At 36.2% G+C, this 14131-nt stretch overlaps 3 protein-coding genes and 1 pseudogene across 3 annotated transcripts; all 4 read right to left on the bottom strand.

Moving 5' to 3' along the window:
• Positions 1-12: 12 nt before the first annotated feature.
• LOC105136663 (uncharacterized) lies at positions 13-971 on the bottom strand (annotated as a pseudogene).
• LOC105136622 (Mitochondrial import inner membrane translocase subunit Tim17/Tim22/Tim23 family protein) lies at positions 928-5646 on the bottom strand. Its single transcript, XM_011042029.1, has 8 exons — positions 5291-5646; positions 4807-4946; positions 4578-4677; positions 4399-4497; positions 3025-3372; positions 2471-2563; positions 2189-2395; positions 928-1587 (listed from the first exon to the last, which is right to left on the bottom strand). The coding sequence occupies exons 1-8, from the start codon at positions 5603-5605 to the stop codon at positions 1324-1326; spliced, it is 1566 nt and encodes a 521-aa protein (XP_011040331.1). The 5' UTR covers positions 5606-5646; the 3' UTR covers positions 928-1323.
• A 1212-nt stretch (positions 5647-6858) lies between these two features.
• LOC105136620 (uncharacterized) lies at positions 6859-8476 on the bottom strand. Its single transcript, XM_011042027.1, has 3 exons — positions 7774-8476; positions 7413-7550; positions 6859-7330 (listed from the first exon to the last, which is right to left on the bottom strand). Exons 1-3 carry the CDS (start codon positions 8111-8113, stop codon positions 7059-7061), a joined length of 750 nt encoding a protein of 249 aa, XP_011040329.1. The 5' UTR covers positions 8114-8476; the 3' UTR covers positions 6859-7058.
• Positions 8477-8545: 69 nt separating this feature from the next.
• LOC105136621 (glutamate dehydrogenase 2) lies at positions 8546-12643 on the bottom strand. Its single transcript, XM_011042028.1, has 9 exons — positions 12199-12643; positions 12000-12113; positions 10986-11207; positions 10806-10880; positions 10574-10690; positions 10217-10467; positions 9783-9858; positions 9597-9683; positions 8546-9041 (listed from the first exon to the last, which is right to left on the bottom strand). The coding sequence occupies exons 1-9, from the start codon at positions 12304-12306 to the stop codon at positions 8856-8858; spliced, it is 1236 nt and encodes a 411-aa protein (XP_011040330.1). The 5' UTR covers positions 12307-12643; the 3' UTR covers positions 8546-8855.
• Between the last annotated feature and the right edge of the window lie 1488 nt (positions 12644-14131).

The raw sequence follows: 14131 nt of genomic DNA, 5'->3' as shown, positions 1-14131 counted from the left end.
ATGATTTAGCCATTATACTGTAAAGTCAAAGCGGTAAAAACTAAAAAATCCATGGATCCCAATTTTTATTTTTTTTACTTTTAATGATATTTAAATTATTTTATTATGCATCTAAAATTAAAAAAAAAAAAAACTAATTTATCCTTTACAAATATAATAACAACAAATGTATTTGAATACACACACACACAAACTTTTTTTTTGTTTTTTTCTAATTCTATAACTTAGCACTCTGGTTTTTTTCAGGAGACCGTTGATGGTATCTTCTCTGTTCATTTCTCTGATCCAATCCACCAGTGCTTTAATTGCTTCAAATAGGTTGTTCTTGATAGCAAGGTGCAAAGCAGTCTCTTTTTGAATAGTCAAATGTTCAATACAATCAGGGCAACTGGAAAGCATTACACTTATTACCTCTGCCCTTCCTTTGATGGATGCCTAATGAAGAGGAGTAAGCTGTTATTTCCCTTCTAATCAACCTCACAATCTCTACACGGCTGCAGGCTGCTGCCATGTGCACTGCACTGAAGCCTTCTTGATTTAATTCTCTGGTAAACGCTGGTTTTAGTCTTAATATCTCTTTAACAAAGTCAACAAGGGCGCCAATCGAAGCAATGTGTGAGGGATTTTCTTTAGAGAATATTGCAATTTTGTCGAGGATGAGTGGATTTTCTCTCGGTAACTGGTGCTAGGGCGCTGCATTTCCGGTTTGAGATGCCTCGAGCAACCTTAGATCCGTAGTGGTGTAGAGTGCCGCTGCTGCTATGAGATGTTTTGGCAAGTAAGAGTTATGCAGGTGGTTGCTGCATAGAGAAGAGGAGGAATTACCGTGGAAGTACAAGAAATCTTAAGCCTTTTTTAATGGCTAAATTCAAAAAAAAAATCTGCAACAAGGAGCAGAGACAGAGTAGAGCTGACCAAGATCTGAGCAACCACCAAATTGACATAAAGCAAATTGAATTACTGATGGTCATTTCAATGTTGAGATTACAGAAAATGTTCAAGCACAGAAAAGAGAAAGCGCGAGGAGGGAGTGTTTTATTTACAATAGGAAATTCGTTACCAGAATCATTACAAGTTGCTCCCTAACTTCATTTTCTATTCCTCGACAAGCTCTCTGAAGGGAAAGGCCTTACAAGGACAACAATGCCTGTATCTAGATGAAACCACAATCTACTCTCGGTACATGCAAGTGGATCATAACTCCAAGACATCGAATATCATTAATCCCCTTGCAATTTATTCTAATATATTGGGCAGAAAGCGTCTGCTTTATAACAAATGCTTGAATTGAATCATGAAAGAATAATGGGCCACCGGAGAAGATTAGAGCCCTTCAATGGATTCAAGATTGTATTCCTGAGAAGTTGAAGCTTCAGCCTCTCTACTTTCCTGTAATTTTGGCTTCTTGATGGCATCAAGAGTCTGTAAATACGTGTAAGAAGCACTCCGACTCGATGGACCACCCGGATTGCTTATTCTACTAGCAAGGAAGCGTCGGATCAGGCCTCTCAAGAATGGAGCCATGGTGTCTGGTTCATGTTCCAAGTAATACATAACTCCTCCCATGCATGCACAAAATAGGGCCACCTGCAAAATCACCAAACCAGAGTCTCACTCAGCCAAATAAGTTCAAATATTGATTCAGGAAAGCATGCAAAACAATTGTGGCATTCATCGTTCAAGGGGGTCATTAAGTTTTAGTCTCTGTGAGTGTTCGTACACATTTGAAGCAACCCTTGGGCAAATCAATTTGTTAACCCCGGCTGTGAACAAAACATAAATTGTGTGCAAAACAAAACATGCATAGCCCAAACCCAAACCATTAATTGACTCCTGTTTGTCTCCCGGCTGTGAAATAACCTCTTTAATTACAGTTACAAATTGCAACTGTACCACTCAGTTGAACTTTTATTTTTTTTTTGACAAGGAGAAGAGATCCTATTTTACCAATAGCAAAATACAAAAAGAGAGGTGCAACTCAAAAGAGATGCCAATCAGCTGATTTAGTGGAGCATATTCATGCCATTGCCTTTTCCTGATAATGGATAGCATCATAAACAGAAAATTAACAGGGAGCATCAAGTAGAAGCTAGCATCATCCAGAATAAAGTAGGTAAAATAGATATCTGTATCTGGAATTGAGTTTGTTGAGCCAATGCAAGAAGGCCATATTGTACAAAAGTAATACCTCAGCGTTCTTAATGTTTGGAAGCAGGTGGTGGTTCACTAAAATATACCACAGTGAATCTCCAGCCCTTGGAAGAACATACAAGGCAAGTTCAGCACGTCTAGATTTTTTCTCCAGTAGGACAGAAAGGGCAGATATTCCACCTGCGATCCAATATACAAGTTTGTGGTCTCTTGTCGATATTTTTCGATGAAGGCATATCACCCCCTTGCATCATCCACAAACTACTAAGAACATATTCACCATTTTAACATAAGAAAACTCAAATGAGTTAACAGCTACCTGAAAAATTCCAACAAATGCAGATAAGAATGTCGTTGAGCGAACAGCATCTCTAAGAGCAAGCCAACATGTCCGAGCAGGAGCATCCATGAACTAGAAGGAAAGGATAATATAGGACAAAAGAAACATTAGTTCCAGAAATGAAAACAACGGCCATCATCCTTCACAGAACAGAAACACAATCCCCGCCACATAAAAATAAAAAAAAAATGTGGCCAAGACATATATTGTTATGTGAAAAGCATGCGAGGCTATCTTAAGAGGTGGAACTATTCACAACTCCATATACCGTAAATTGTAAATTAGATATTTTCTAACAGCTGTTAATATAACTTTTCATTTTTTTAGCATGAAGTTCTGCCTCCTGTTTCCCTCCCAAGACTCTGCTTAGGCAGACCACAACTAGTTAATTGCTTCAATGGTTCTTTTCTAGTTTTGAATGCACTAGCAACCTAAATGCCTGAAGATGCAATAATAGCATTAATAACAAACACAAAAGGAATAATAAAGAAGAAAACCAAAATCATACAGAATCAGCTTGAGTCAAAGATTACCTTCTGCAGGTGCAGAACAACATAAGGTACAAAAGTCAGTGAGAAGTAAAGTGGAAATGTTTTCCTGAACGTTGCTGATGCTGCATTAGCATTCTGAGCTAAGCATGAATTTGTGCCCGGATGAACAACAGAACAAGGAATAATTGAAGGGAATTCTTCCAACTTCACAGAGTCCAGTTTCCCTCTGCGAGACAAAAAAGCTGACAATGAGGCAACATCCACTGGGCCACCTCTACAAGTTTCTTTTACAGCCTTGTATACAGGCGCTTGAACTGGTCCAGTCTTCTGAATGAAGTCTTGATATGCTTTTGGCAAGCTCTCAGGGCGCATTATAAAGGCATACATAACCTGAAAAACCATAATTAAAGACATGAAGAAAATCAGAAATTAATAAAACAATAATGGAAATGGCATGATAATGTTATGTAACATATATAAGCAGATGAATGGAGAGGTGATGGGATTAAAAAATAACTATCTCAAAGCATCGAGAACAAAGAAATTAAAATTTTGCAGGCAGGGATGTGCATTTTACAACCTTTACTATTACCGGTATATAAATCATCACAAGAAATTAACAAGTGGTGGCTGATCCTCAGCTTGCATGTTTTTCATGGATTTAAATCAGGCTCAATATTGAAAAAGTGTTCCTCTCATAAAAGATTCGTATAGACTAACTTGAGCCATTTTTCTCTCTTATAATCATTCTTGAACCTAGATCATAAACTATACACCGATCAACCAACTTAATCAAAGAAGGTCCTTATCTATTTTCAAGGCCAGCAACATCACTACACGCTTTCCTCTACAAACTACAACTTAGGATTGTACATTGACTTTGCTAATAAACCCTCTAGTTCCTCGCCTTGCCTTTGCTAAATCTTCAACCAGCACTACAATACTCCTCACTGGTGTAGCAATGTCTTTGAAGAAGCCAAAACATCAAACCAGCTCTCCTACGTGCACCAAGTAACCGTTGTAATTCAATTAAATACATGTATAACCCTCTGCTTTCCCATCTTACTACTGAATCATCTCATTCATCTTCCATTATCATTCCAATCTGGCTAACTTTATTTTACTTGATCAACCAGTGTTCCATCCCCACACAAACATGGCTGACCATTTATGCTTCAGTATCAACTAGATAGTTCAGATGCAACTCCACTTCCTCCACCAATTCTTATTCCACTCACATCAGTAATTCTTTGTCCCGTATAAAAATAAGTGGTCCATGTCCGGTCTCTAGGCTGCAAACCTTACCAGTTTAACCAATTCTCATTTCCTGCCTTCATAAGCAGGTTTAAATAATGACTTCACAGAAATGTTCTTACAAATACATGGTCCCATGCATCAAGGTGAACTTTGATTTACCTGGGCACAAGCAAGTGCAAAGAGCAAAGCATCTCCATGTCTCCAATGACTTCCCCAAAGATGAAACTTGTTTTTAGATTTTGCAGAATTATAAGCAGACTGATGAGAGGATCTAGTGTTAGACTGGCAAAATAAAGATCAAAAGCTTACCAATAAAATATCAAACTGTGCTCATATACCTGAGCTACCCTAGCCAAGAGGTAAAGAGCAAGTGTACGTCTCCGGTTTGAATCATCTAATGCTAAAACAGACAACCCTGCAACCGAACCTGCTAAAAATCTGCTCCATCACCCCCTTAAACAAAACAATGTCATAACCAAAGAATAGGTTCTATCAAAGCAGTTATAAATCATCATAACATAAACTAAAAAAATACAGTAAATTTTCAAACATTCATTCACAACTTACGCATTAATTGGCGTTTCTTTCCTTCTAAACTTCCTCAAAAAGCATCTCAGTGCATGATATGATCCAGTAAATCCACCAAAAAGTAACCCAACACGACAAGCCTCCTCTCTCACTATTAAATCCTTCTCCGAGACAAGTTGCTGCAATACAAAATCCAAATCCTCACACATTGCCAATAAAGCATTCTCTATATCCATTTCTACACCAAATTAAGCAAATTCCCAAAAACAAATAATCAAAATTTCAACAAAAATAATGCAACAAAAATCCACTGGATGATTTCAATCAATAACACAATAGACCAAACCAATCGTTTAAATTACGAAACTGCCATTGCCAGTAAGAAATTAATCCAAAATTCGAACATTTTTTATGCGAATTCTCTCCTAAATTCAACCGATAACACAGTAAATAAATAAAAAAACCCTAATTTTACATCCCCTACAAAATTACGAAACTTCCATGAAACACTTAAGCCGTATACCTTGAGGTCGAGAAGAGAAGAGTAAGAATGTCCTTTAGCAAGCTTGAAAGCACGAAGCAAAATGCCGATACCGACGCGAACACCATAAGAAAGAAGGAAGCTTTGACAGAGATTACCAATTGCATGAGCGGCACAGGACTCATCAGGTCCGTGATCGCAAGGAGGATAAGGACCATGCACCGCGTTTCTACGGTGCAGATCCTCTATTGCCTCGCGGAGGCGTTCCTCTGCCTCGCGAAGGCGTCGCTCTGCGTCGGAATTGTCGTGATGGAAGAGTGGTTGCGGAGAGGATGCCGATTTGGAGAGGGACGGCATTTTTCGCACAGTATCCCCCACTCAAAAGGTTTCTTTTATCTCGCGGTGATAACGCATTAACCGTAAGGTAACGTGCCCTAACTTTGTTTATAAAGCATCTCAACAGGACAACTTACAACAATTTAATTAATTTCCCTCTTTAGAAAAGTAACTTTTTGTATTTAATTTACATATTAATAATATTTTTAGATAAAAGAAATTGATGACTTTTTAGATTTTGTGATGTGGAGGGAAGCGAGAAGTGGCATGGAATTTTTGGTGTTCTAAGGATTTTGGTTCGGCAGGACCGCTTGGTCTTTTCACAAACAGTAGGGGTATTAAGGTATTAAGCTTATGCTCTCACCAGAACCAGCATTGATTGAGGGCTCTTTAAATAACAATTTACGGTTATATTTTTTCAACATCAACCGAACAAACTTATTTACACTATTAATTTTCTATTAGTACAAAATATAATAATTATTAAAAAAACACTGAAAGGGAAGACACGGTGGATCCAGATTCATTACACAGTAAATTATACTTTTCCCCAGCACGGCAAGGTGAAAATTGAAGGGGTAAAATGACATTTTTACAAGGTAAAATTCCCCTCTACCAAAATCAACCTCCAATGTAAAATTTAATAAGTTTAATATTTTGTATAAGTAAGAAAATAAGTTTAATATTCATAAAATCAACCTCCAATGTAAAATTCCCCTCTACCAAAAAAACATGATGGAATTTTTTTTAATCTTTTTTTATTGTTTTAACCAAGGTGAAGAATTTTTTATATAAATTCTTTTAGTTTTTAATCTGATTGGTTTTAAAATCTTATTAATTTTGTTTTTTTTATTGAAAATGATTTTGAAATTATAGTTTTGTTTTTCATGTTAACATCTATTATTATTATTGAATTCTTAATTAGAAATGGGAATTTTTTAATGGAACACTGTTAGGTGCATGCCATTGAAGAGTCATTAATTGCAGACATATATCAAATAACATGCGTGGTTGGCTACGTTTATGCCTCGACTGTCACGACTGTGACTAGTGAGTGGCATGTCATCAATCTCTTGTCCTTCTGAGAGACAGGGCTAGCTAGCTACTGCTGTTGGTGCAGCTTAAGAAAGAGGAGAAGATGCAGAGACGGGGCTGGCTAGCTACTGCCAACTGCTGTTAGTGCAGTTAATTAAGAAGGGAGAGGTTCTCAAAAGAAAAAAAGGAGGGCCCTCGTCGAGTCAAGCGCTACTGTGACCTGGCGCATGCAAGAAACAAGTAAGAAGTGATTTCCCTGTAGGAATTTTAATCAAATCATCAGGATTCCTGAAAAACTAACAGGTTTCTTTGCTGGAACTCAGAAATATATAGAAGCTGCAGCTGTTTGACATTGAAAGAGGTACACAAAAACAGTACTAATTGCTCCAGTCCTCCCTTTTGTTTATTGGGTAGCGATGGATACATATGAACTGTCTAGCTACGTTTTGTTTACTTCATTCTCAGAAGCACCAGTATTCGGTGCATTTTGATCTTTCCATGATGCCTGCCATTGCTTGTCATAGAAGGTTGCTTCATCAACCAGCTTTCTCAGGTTTTTGAAATCTTCTGTTCGCCTAAAAAGTATTATGCCAGTGACAGTCACGAAAAGTACCGTTTTGCAAATGAAGTTTCCTGTCTGGCCAACCATATCAAGCCCTGTCAATCCCTCCACAATATACGCTGCGAAGAATCCTACCATTGCCGCTCTACCTGCAGAACTGATGAATCTGTGAGACATGTATGGTTTAAAGACTAAGTTATAAGAAAGTGGATTGGAAGAGAGATCTTTGACCATTGAGAAGCTCTGCTTCTGGAAGATATGACCTTTTAAGCCATGCCCACCAAGGTATAATGGAGCTCCGAAAGAGCACGGGCTCTTCATTTGTAGATGTATTTGGATACAATTCAATAATTTTTCTCCTCTTTGCTTCTGCAAGGCCAACAGATATTAGAAAAAAATCACAGTACAAAATCATTGGCGGGAAATGGTATTTGGCTTACAGTACACTCTTGCCTTCCTAGTTAGTGATTTATAAGAGAAGAGGCATTAGTTAAACTAGAATGGATGTATCAGAATCAAATATGCATAAAGAAACTCAATTAGGCAAAGGTTTGATGATTTTCACATTTCAGATGGAGTAGAGTGCATTCACCTGCTTCAATGAGACCATCCCAGTCCATCTTGCCATCACTGACAAACATATTTAAATCCCAGGTCCCTTTCTTCCAACGCTCATCGATAAATTTTGGAACAGAAAAACCATTCTCCGATTTATCGGTGGCCTTATTTGATCCACCAGTGGCTAAAGCAGGCTTCTCCTGTTGTTCAGATAAGCCAACACCTCTTTGGCCTTCAACATTTAGAGCAACAGCATGGGTCGCCTGCTTTGATCCCAAAGACCTTGCAGTCCTTGCTTGAGGCCGTTGTTTTTTGATGAGAGGATGAGAACCGCAGGTTCTATGCAATGAAGCAGAAATGGAAATGGATGCCATAGATGTTAAAAGAGAGATTTTTCTTTTCGTGTGTTATTTCTCTTGGTAGTAGTAATGTGAGGATAGATAGCAGGGAAGTAGCCCATGCTCTCTAATAAAGAAGATTATCTTGCCTCGCCTTTTTTGTCAGTAAAGTCATGTGCAGATTTTTTGTTTGAGAATGGCATTGAATGTTTCTTGCTGAAAGAAATGGCCAAATCAATGAAAAGGGAATATAATATTTTAAGACATTGCCACCAAGAAAAGGAAGATCACCATTTATTAATGTTAACATTTCTCCATTAGGCAGGATAACTTTGGATACCAAGCGAATTGAAGCAGGTTTTACAAGTCATCTTGTTGTTTCATGAAATTTGAGCAAACGCATAGCCAAATATTTACAGAATAATAACATGCACCGTAATTGGATGGGTTTGCAAATATGGCCATTCATGCAAAATCAAGCCAGAATGATAGCTAGCTAAATTATTTTCTTGAATATCATAAACTGTTGCACAAGGCCAGTCGAAGATTACAACATATGTTTTTCAGTCTCAAAATCAAGAGTTGTAATACTGGTAACAACTAATTTTTGTAAATGCTGATGGGAGGAGCTTCAAGTTGGGAACAAAAAAAGAAAATAATTCCCTCAATGAATACACTTAAAATCCAAATATAAAACTATGAAGACTTTATGAGAGCAAAACAACTTCAGCTGTAAGAAGATACGAGGCAAAAGGAGCTGGAGACTTGAGGAGAGTGCTTATGCTTCCCATCCCCTTAACAGAGTGGCCCTAGCAACTCGGTTTACACCAAGGGTAAAGGCACCCATTCGAAGATTACAGTCATGTGTCTGGCACATGACCTTGATGTTATGAAAGGCTCGAGTCATGTAGTTCTGAAGCGTCTTGTTCACTTGCTCTTCATCCCACATAAAACCTTGAATATTCTGCAAAATTAGACAAATTGGAGCATGTTAAACAGATGCTCCATAAAATTAACGATTCTGTTTCAGCATCTTTTGCAAGGTGTTAGTAATTTGCATTTTCAGTTCAAGACAGATCCCAGATGATGTCCTCAATCCCCTCATAAGTAAACTTATAACAAGCACAATCCAAGATGCATACCTAAATGAACTAGAAAGAGCAAAAAACTAGCTTATTCTTCCCTAACTAGATGGATAAGATCTTCACAAACTAGATGAATAAGATGAAACCATTGCAGTATTTCACTGCAATGAACAAGCACAAACGTCAGATGCTTGGGAATCAGATTCGTGGTTTCCAAGCCACTAGTGTAAAGTTTCAGGAGGTTCTTGGCTTCACTTCTCTGCTGTCTAATTTCATTTGCTAGTCTGCTGAAGTTTAGATGCTTGACAAGCAGGTTAGAGGAATTCAGGTCATATGCGGACTCATACAACATAAAGTGTTTTTCATAAATTTTGCAATACCAAGTATTCAGTCTCAGCAGAGCAATGCCTTTTCCTTTCGTTTTAATCCATTACCTGAACCCATTCAAAGTAGCTGACAGTGACACCTCCAGAATTTGCATATATGTCAGGAAGCACCACGACTCCTTTCTTTGCTAAAATCTGCAATATTTACATCTCATAAATCAGAATAATAATTTCAATCATAATTTTTCCTTTTGATTTTCATGGAAGACAGCAGGAGTACAAATTCAATGCTACCTCATCTGCCTCTGGATCAGTAGGATGGTTTGCTGCTTCTATTATGAACTTGGCCTTCACATCTGCAGCATTTTCCCTTTAAAGGCCAACCATGTTCAGGAAAAGTTAGTTGTTGTTTATCAATATGGTTAAAAGAACAAAATATTAAAAAATTTCGGATACACGGATGGAAAAGGCTCAATAATTTCTAACCAGCAGTTTTCCAACTCAACATCTAATTTACACTTCTGATGAAATTATCTCAAAGGACATGCATGAGACCAGCTCAAGATTTCATGGGTTTTCTAAAGGAAATAAAAATCACAAGGGCAATGATGAAGTTTAAACATGATAAAGAAGCCTTTAGCGACCAACGATGAGACAGTATAAAAAAAGCATGCAATACTGTACTAGAAACTGAAAAACAAGGAACAATTTTCAGGAAGATGCTAAACCTGTTTAGAACTCCACCCAGAGCACATGGGATAAGGACATCACATTCATGTACAAGCAGTTCGTTAGCATCCATGGAGTCTCCACCCTGGAAATTTTTCAAACTACGGGTGGATTCTTTATGCCTGATCAATTCTGGAATATCAATTCCATTTGGATTCTTCACTGCACCAGTGATGTCACTCACAGCGATAACTTTCCCACCTCTCTCATGTATGATCTTAGCTGCCCACGACCCCACATTTCCAAAACCCTAGATGATTCATTGATAAGTTTTTTTTTTCAACATGACAGTATCAAAAATAGCAGGTATGTAGCCAGCAAATAAAATTGAGATTTATATATTATTTCAAGTTTACCTGAACTGCAAATGTCAAACCCTTGATGGACTTCCCATGTTCAGCAAGTAAAGCTTCAGTAGCAAAAACAACTCCACGACCAGTTGCAGCCTCCCTGCCCAGTGATCCACCAAGATCCTAGCATCACAGGCATGGATTTAATAGAAATAAGGAGAGAGAAGCCATTCTTTTTGGCTATTACATATTATTGAAAAAGAAAACAAACTTAGAGGTGCCAGTCTTTAGCACTTACTATGGGCTTCCCTGTCACAACAGCAGGCGAGTGACCATGGAATTTCGAGTACTCATCCAATATCCATGCCATGGTCTGTTCACATATGTTATACCCATCATTACTAATTGTTGTTAGCAATAAAATTGGATAAATTGAATGCATCAAAAGACTTGTGAAAAATCAACTAGTGGAATGTACCTGGGCATTTGTGCCCATGTCTGGTGCTGGAACATCCGTATGGACGCCAATAAGATCATGGATCTTCTGAGTGAAGACACGAGTCAGACGTTCTAATTCACTTTTACTCAAATCCCCTGGGTTGCATCCAATCCCTCCTTTTGCTCCACCATATGGAATGTCTGCTACAGCACTCTTCCATGTCATTAGTTGAGCAAGGGCATTTACTTCATCGGGGTCAACCTTTCAAGATCAAAATAAGGAAAAGCATCAGCATCAATTTCTAAGTTAATATCCTTCAAGCAAAATCAATCCAATAATTGTTTAAGATAAAACAGAGCAAAGATAATTCAGGTGACATTTGCTCTGGAAAATTTGGCGCAGAAATAAAATAAGAGGAAAGTATGAATGAATTTTTTAATTTTTTTTCCATGCTAACTTTACCCTAGGAGAAATCTGATTTAGAACATTTATGAGTAGGCAGAAATCCTTTGTCAAGAAGGATGCCAAACACTTCACAAGATATAAAAGCTGTTCTATCCAGATAATCCTAGGTCCTAACCATGTTCTGTTTATGTGGCTCAAACAAAGACAGAACATCCCAAAACAATTCTAGATTATATAACATTTGCAACCACTAACAACAGCATCAACCCCATTTCTAAAACTACTTATCCATGGAACTGCATTGGTAAAAATATCTGTTTCAAATTCCTTTCAACATAAGGCCCGTAAAGGACCAAGGTAAATCTGTATATACTAAATTGATAAGCTTCTTTGTTTCCAAACGTCCAGATGAAATCAGGATTCAGATCCCAGCTAAGATTGGTTTGAATCAATTGTGGCCTTTTTTCTCTTTCCATGTCATAATCACCTATGTTTCGGCCATACCTTAACAAAGCCCCCTTTGAAAAATCCGAACTTGCCCTTAACTAGACAAATCAGACTGGGCAACTATGGCCTAATAAGACATCAAATCTTCAAGAAACACAAATTAGTACAGAAAGTTAAAAAACGCAATCATCTCACACACACCTCGGGATGATATCTAATTCCTCCCTTCATGGGCCCACGAGCATTATCATGTTGCACTCTAAACCCAATATAAGACGCCAAAGTTCCATCGTCCTTGGGAATTGTGCACTCCACCTGATGATAAAAAACCAGAACAAAATATCAAAAAGACAGAACCTATACTTTCTACCCAAAAAACGTTGTTAAAATTTTATTATACCTTGATCTCTCTAAAAGGGATCAAAAGACTCTTCTCAACCTTAGAATCCAAACCAAGAATGCGTGCAGCATGTCTAAAATTACGGTTTGTAGCTGCAAGAGCATTCATGGCTGCTGTCTAAATAACAATAAACCTCAAAAGAAACAAAAAGAACCCAGGTAAAGAAAACTCAAGAAAAAGACTTGCCCTTGGAAAGAAACTAAAGGGTGGTGGTGATTAGTGACTAAACAAGAACTAACAAGAATTCTGTGATGATTAGTGAGAGAGACTTGTTAATGGGAGGCGGTGTACTTATAAGGGAGTTAAAGGGGAGGCGGAGACTCGGGAGGGAAGTATTGGGCCCAAATGAAAAGTTGAGATAGGATTTGGTAGCTGGATAACCATGGAATTTTTCCTTTTTCATAGGAGAGAGGAGGACGAGGAAGAAGAGTATAGTTGATATTGTTTTTAAAAATATTTTTTCTTCCAAATTTACTGAAAACTACTGTGCAAACTGCAAACATAACCCTAAATTACCACTAAATGTTGATTAGACTGTCTAATTTGAGGGCAATGATAATGAAATTACTATGATGTCCTTTCTTCTTGATGGTTGAAGCCAGCCTGTTTTGCTTTGTCATGGCTGAATTTAGAGTCGGAAAAAATGGTTTTTTTTTTTAATTTAAAGTATTGTTATTGATGGTTATGAATAGAAAGCAATTTAAAAACCACTTTAAATGTTATTTTAATAAATTTATAAATAAAAAATAATTATAATCATGCTTTCTAATGTGTTACTCTAAAAATAAAACAATTACTACTCATTAAAAAAATTATATAAAATTTAATTATTTCAGAATATGATAATGGATGGAAGTTGATAGTATAATTACATTATTATTATTATTTTATGGGATATTTCTTACCTAACTTTCTTCAACAAAGATTAGATTTTATAATTTGGATTTTAATGAGACACCAACTAATCTTACTAAACTTTAAATGTTAAAACATTTTCTTCTAATTTTGGACTAACCTTTTTGGATTAGTATAGTTGTATTGTCTTTGAATATAATTGTTAAAGATATTAAATGAAAAATGAAAAATATTACAAACAAATTATGATCATTTTCTCGTTAATATAAATTATTGACAGGAGCTAGCTATTTCAGTTTAATTTAGGAAAATCAAATTTGAAAATTAAGGATCCGGTATATAAAATTTTTTTGATATCCTCTCAAGTCACCAAAAGATTTATGCCTCTTTTTTTTTTCAATATATAAAGAGTGGGAACCATGCATTTTAAGGATTAAAATTCAAGACGTCTGTCAAAAATAATTAAAGTCCGGACTGATTTTTTCACGGCGTTCAAATTGGAATTGGCATGCAAATTCAATTTCAAATTCAACTGGGAATTCCCTGTTTCTCTTCCATGTTTATATCACCTTTCACGAATACCGTGTAGATAATAGCCCAGGTTCTTAATTCGTAATCCAAAATACATTCTGCTCTCAATGTTTAATTTTTAAATCCGTGGATATCTAACGTATTGAGAACATGATTGTAGTTATTTTCTTTAAGTATTTTTTATTTATAAAAGTACATTAATAATATATTTTTATTTTTAAAAAATTATTTTTAAGATTAATATATCAAAATGATTTAAAAATATTAAAAATATATTAATTTAAAATAAAAAAATTAATTCATTTTAAAAAGCGCTTTTCAAATGAAATCCTATAATCCCATTAAATCTCGTGTCGTGAATCAAGTAAGTTAAACATATTAATTTAATTTTTTATTTAATAAAAATAAAAATAATATTATTTAAAAAAAACAATCAATTAGTTATTATTTGATTTCTCTCTTTATCTTAATGATTGAAATATAGACTATCATAAATCTCATATAAGTTAAGTTAAGATTAACTCATCAAGTTGAGTTAGATTTTAAA

This window comes from Populus euphratica, unplaced genomic scaffold (assembly GCF_000495115.2).
Source record: "Populus euphratica unplaced genomic scaffold, PopEup_1.0 scaffold133.1, whole genome shotgun sequence".
Taxonomy (NCBI): Eukaryota; Viridiplantae; Streptophyta; class Magnoliopsida; order Malpighiales; family Salicaceae; genus Populus; species Populus euphratica.
Note: the sequence above shows the minus strand (reverse complement) of the source record. Positions and strands in the feature narration are given on the sequence as shown.

What these genes read in the sequence shown, in the direction of transcription:
- LOC105136620 (XM_011042027.1), bottom strand. Translation starts at nt 8,113, where the DNA reads ATGGCATCCATTTCCATTTCTGCTTCATTGCATAGAACCTGCGGTTCT. An exon ending in GGATGGTCTCATTGAAGCAG is followed by an intron (nt 7,551 to 7,773) that starts GTGAATGCACTC and finishes TTGGCCTTGCAG; the next exon opens with AAGCAAAGAGGAGAAAAATT. An exon ending in AGAAGCAGAGCTTCTCAATG is followed by an intron (nt 7,331 to 7,412) that starts GTCAAAGATCTC and finishes TCAGTTCTGCAG; the next exon opens with GTAGAGCGGCAATGGTAGGA.
- LOC105136622 (XM_011042029.1), bottom strand. Translation starts at nt 5,605, where the DNA reads ATGCCGTCCCTCTCCAAATCGGCATCCTCTCCGCAACCACTCTTCCAT. An exon ending in AAAGAAACGCCAATTAATGC is followed by an intron (nt 4,678 to 4,806) that starts GTAAGTTGTGAA and finishes GTGATGGAGCAG; the next exon opens with ATTTTTAGCAGGTTCGGTTG. An exon ending in TTGTTCTGCACCTGCAGAAG is followed by an intron (nt 2,564 to 3,024) that starts GTAATCTTTGAC and finishes CTTTCCTTCTAG; the next exon opens with TTCATGGATGCTCCTGCTCG.
- LOC105136621 (XM_011042028.1), bottom strand. Translation starts at nt 12,306, where the DNA reads ATGAATGCTCTTGCAGCTACAAACCGTAATTTTAGACATGCTGCACGC. An exon ending in TCCCTTTTAGAGAGATCAAG is followed by an intron (nt 12,114 to 12,198) that starts GTATAATAAAAT and finishes TTTTATCATCAG; the next exon opens with GTGGAGTGCACAATTCCCAA. An exon ending in GTTTGACATTTGCAGTTCAG is followed by an intron (nt 10,468 to 10,573) that starts GTAAACTTGAAA and finishes TGAATCATCTAG; the next exon opens with GGTTTTGGAAATGTGGGGTC.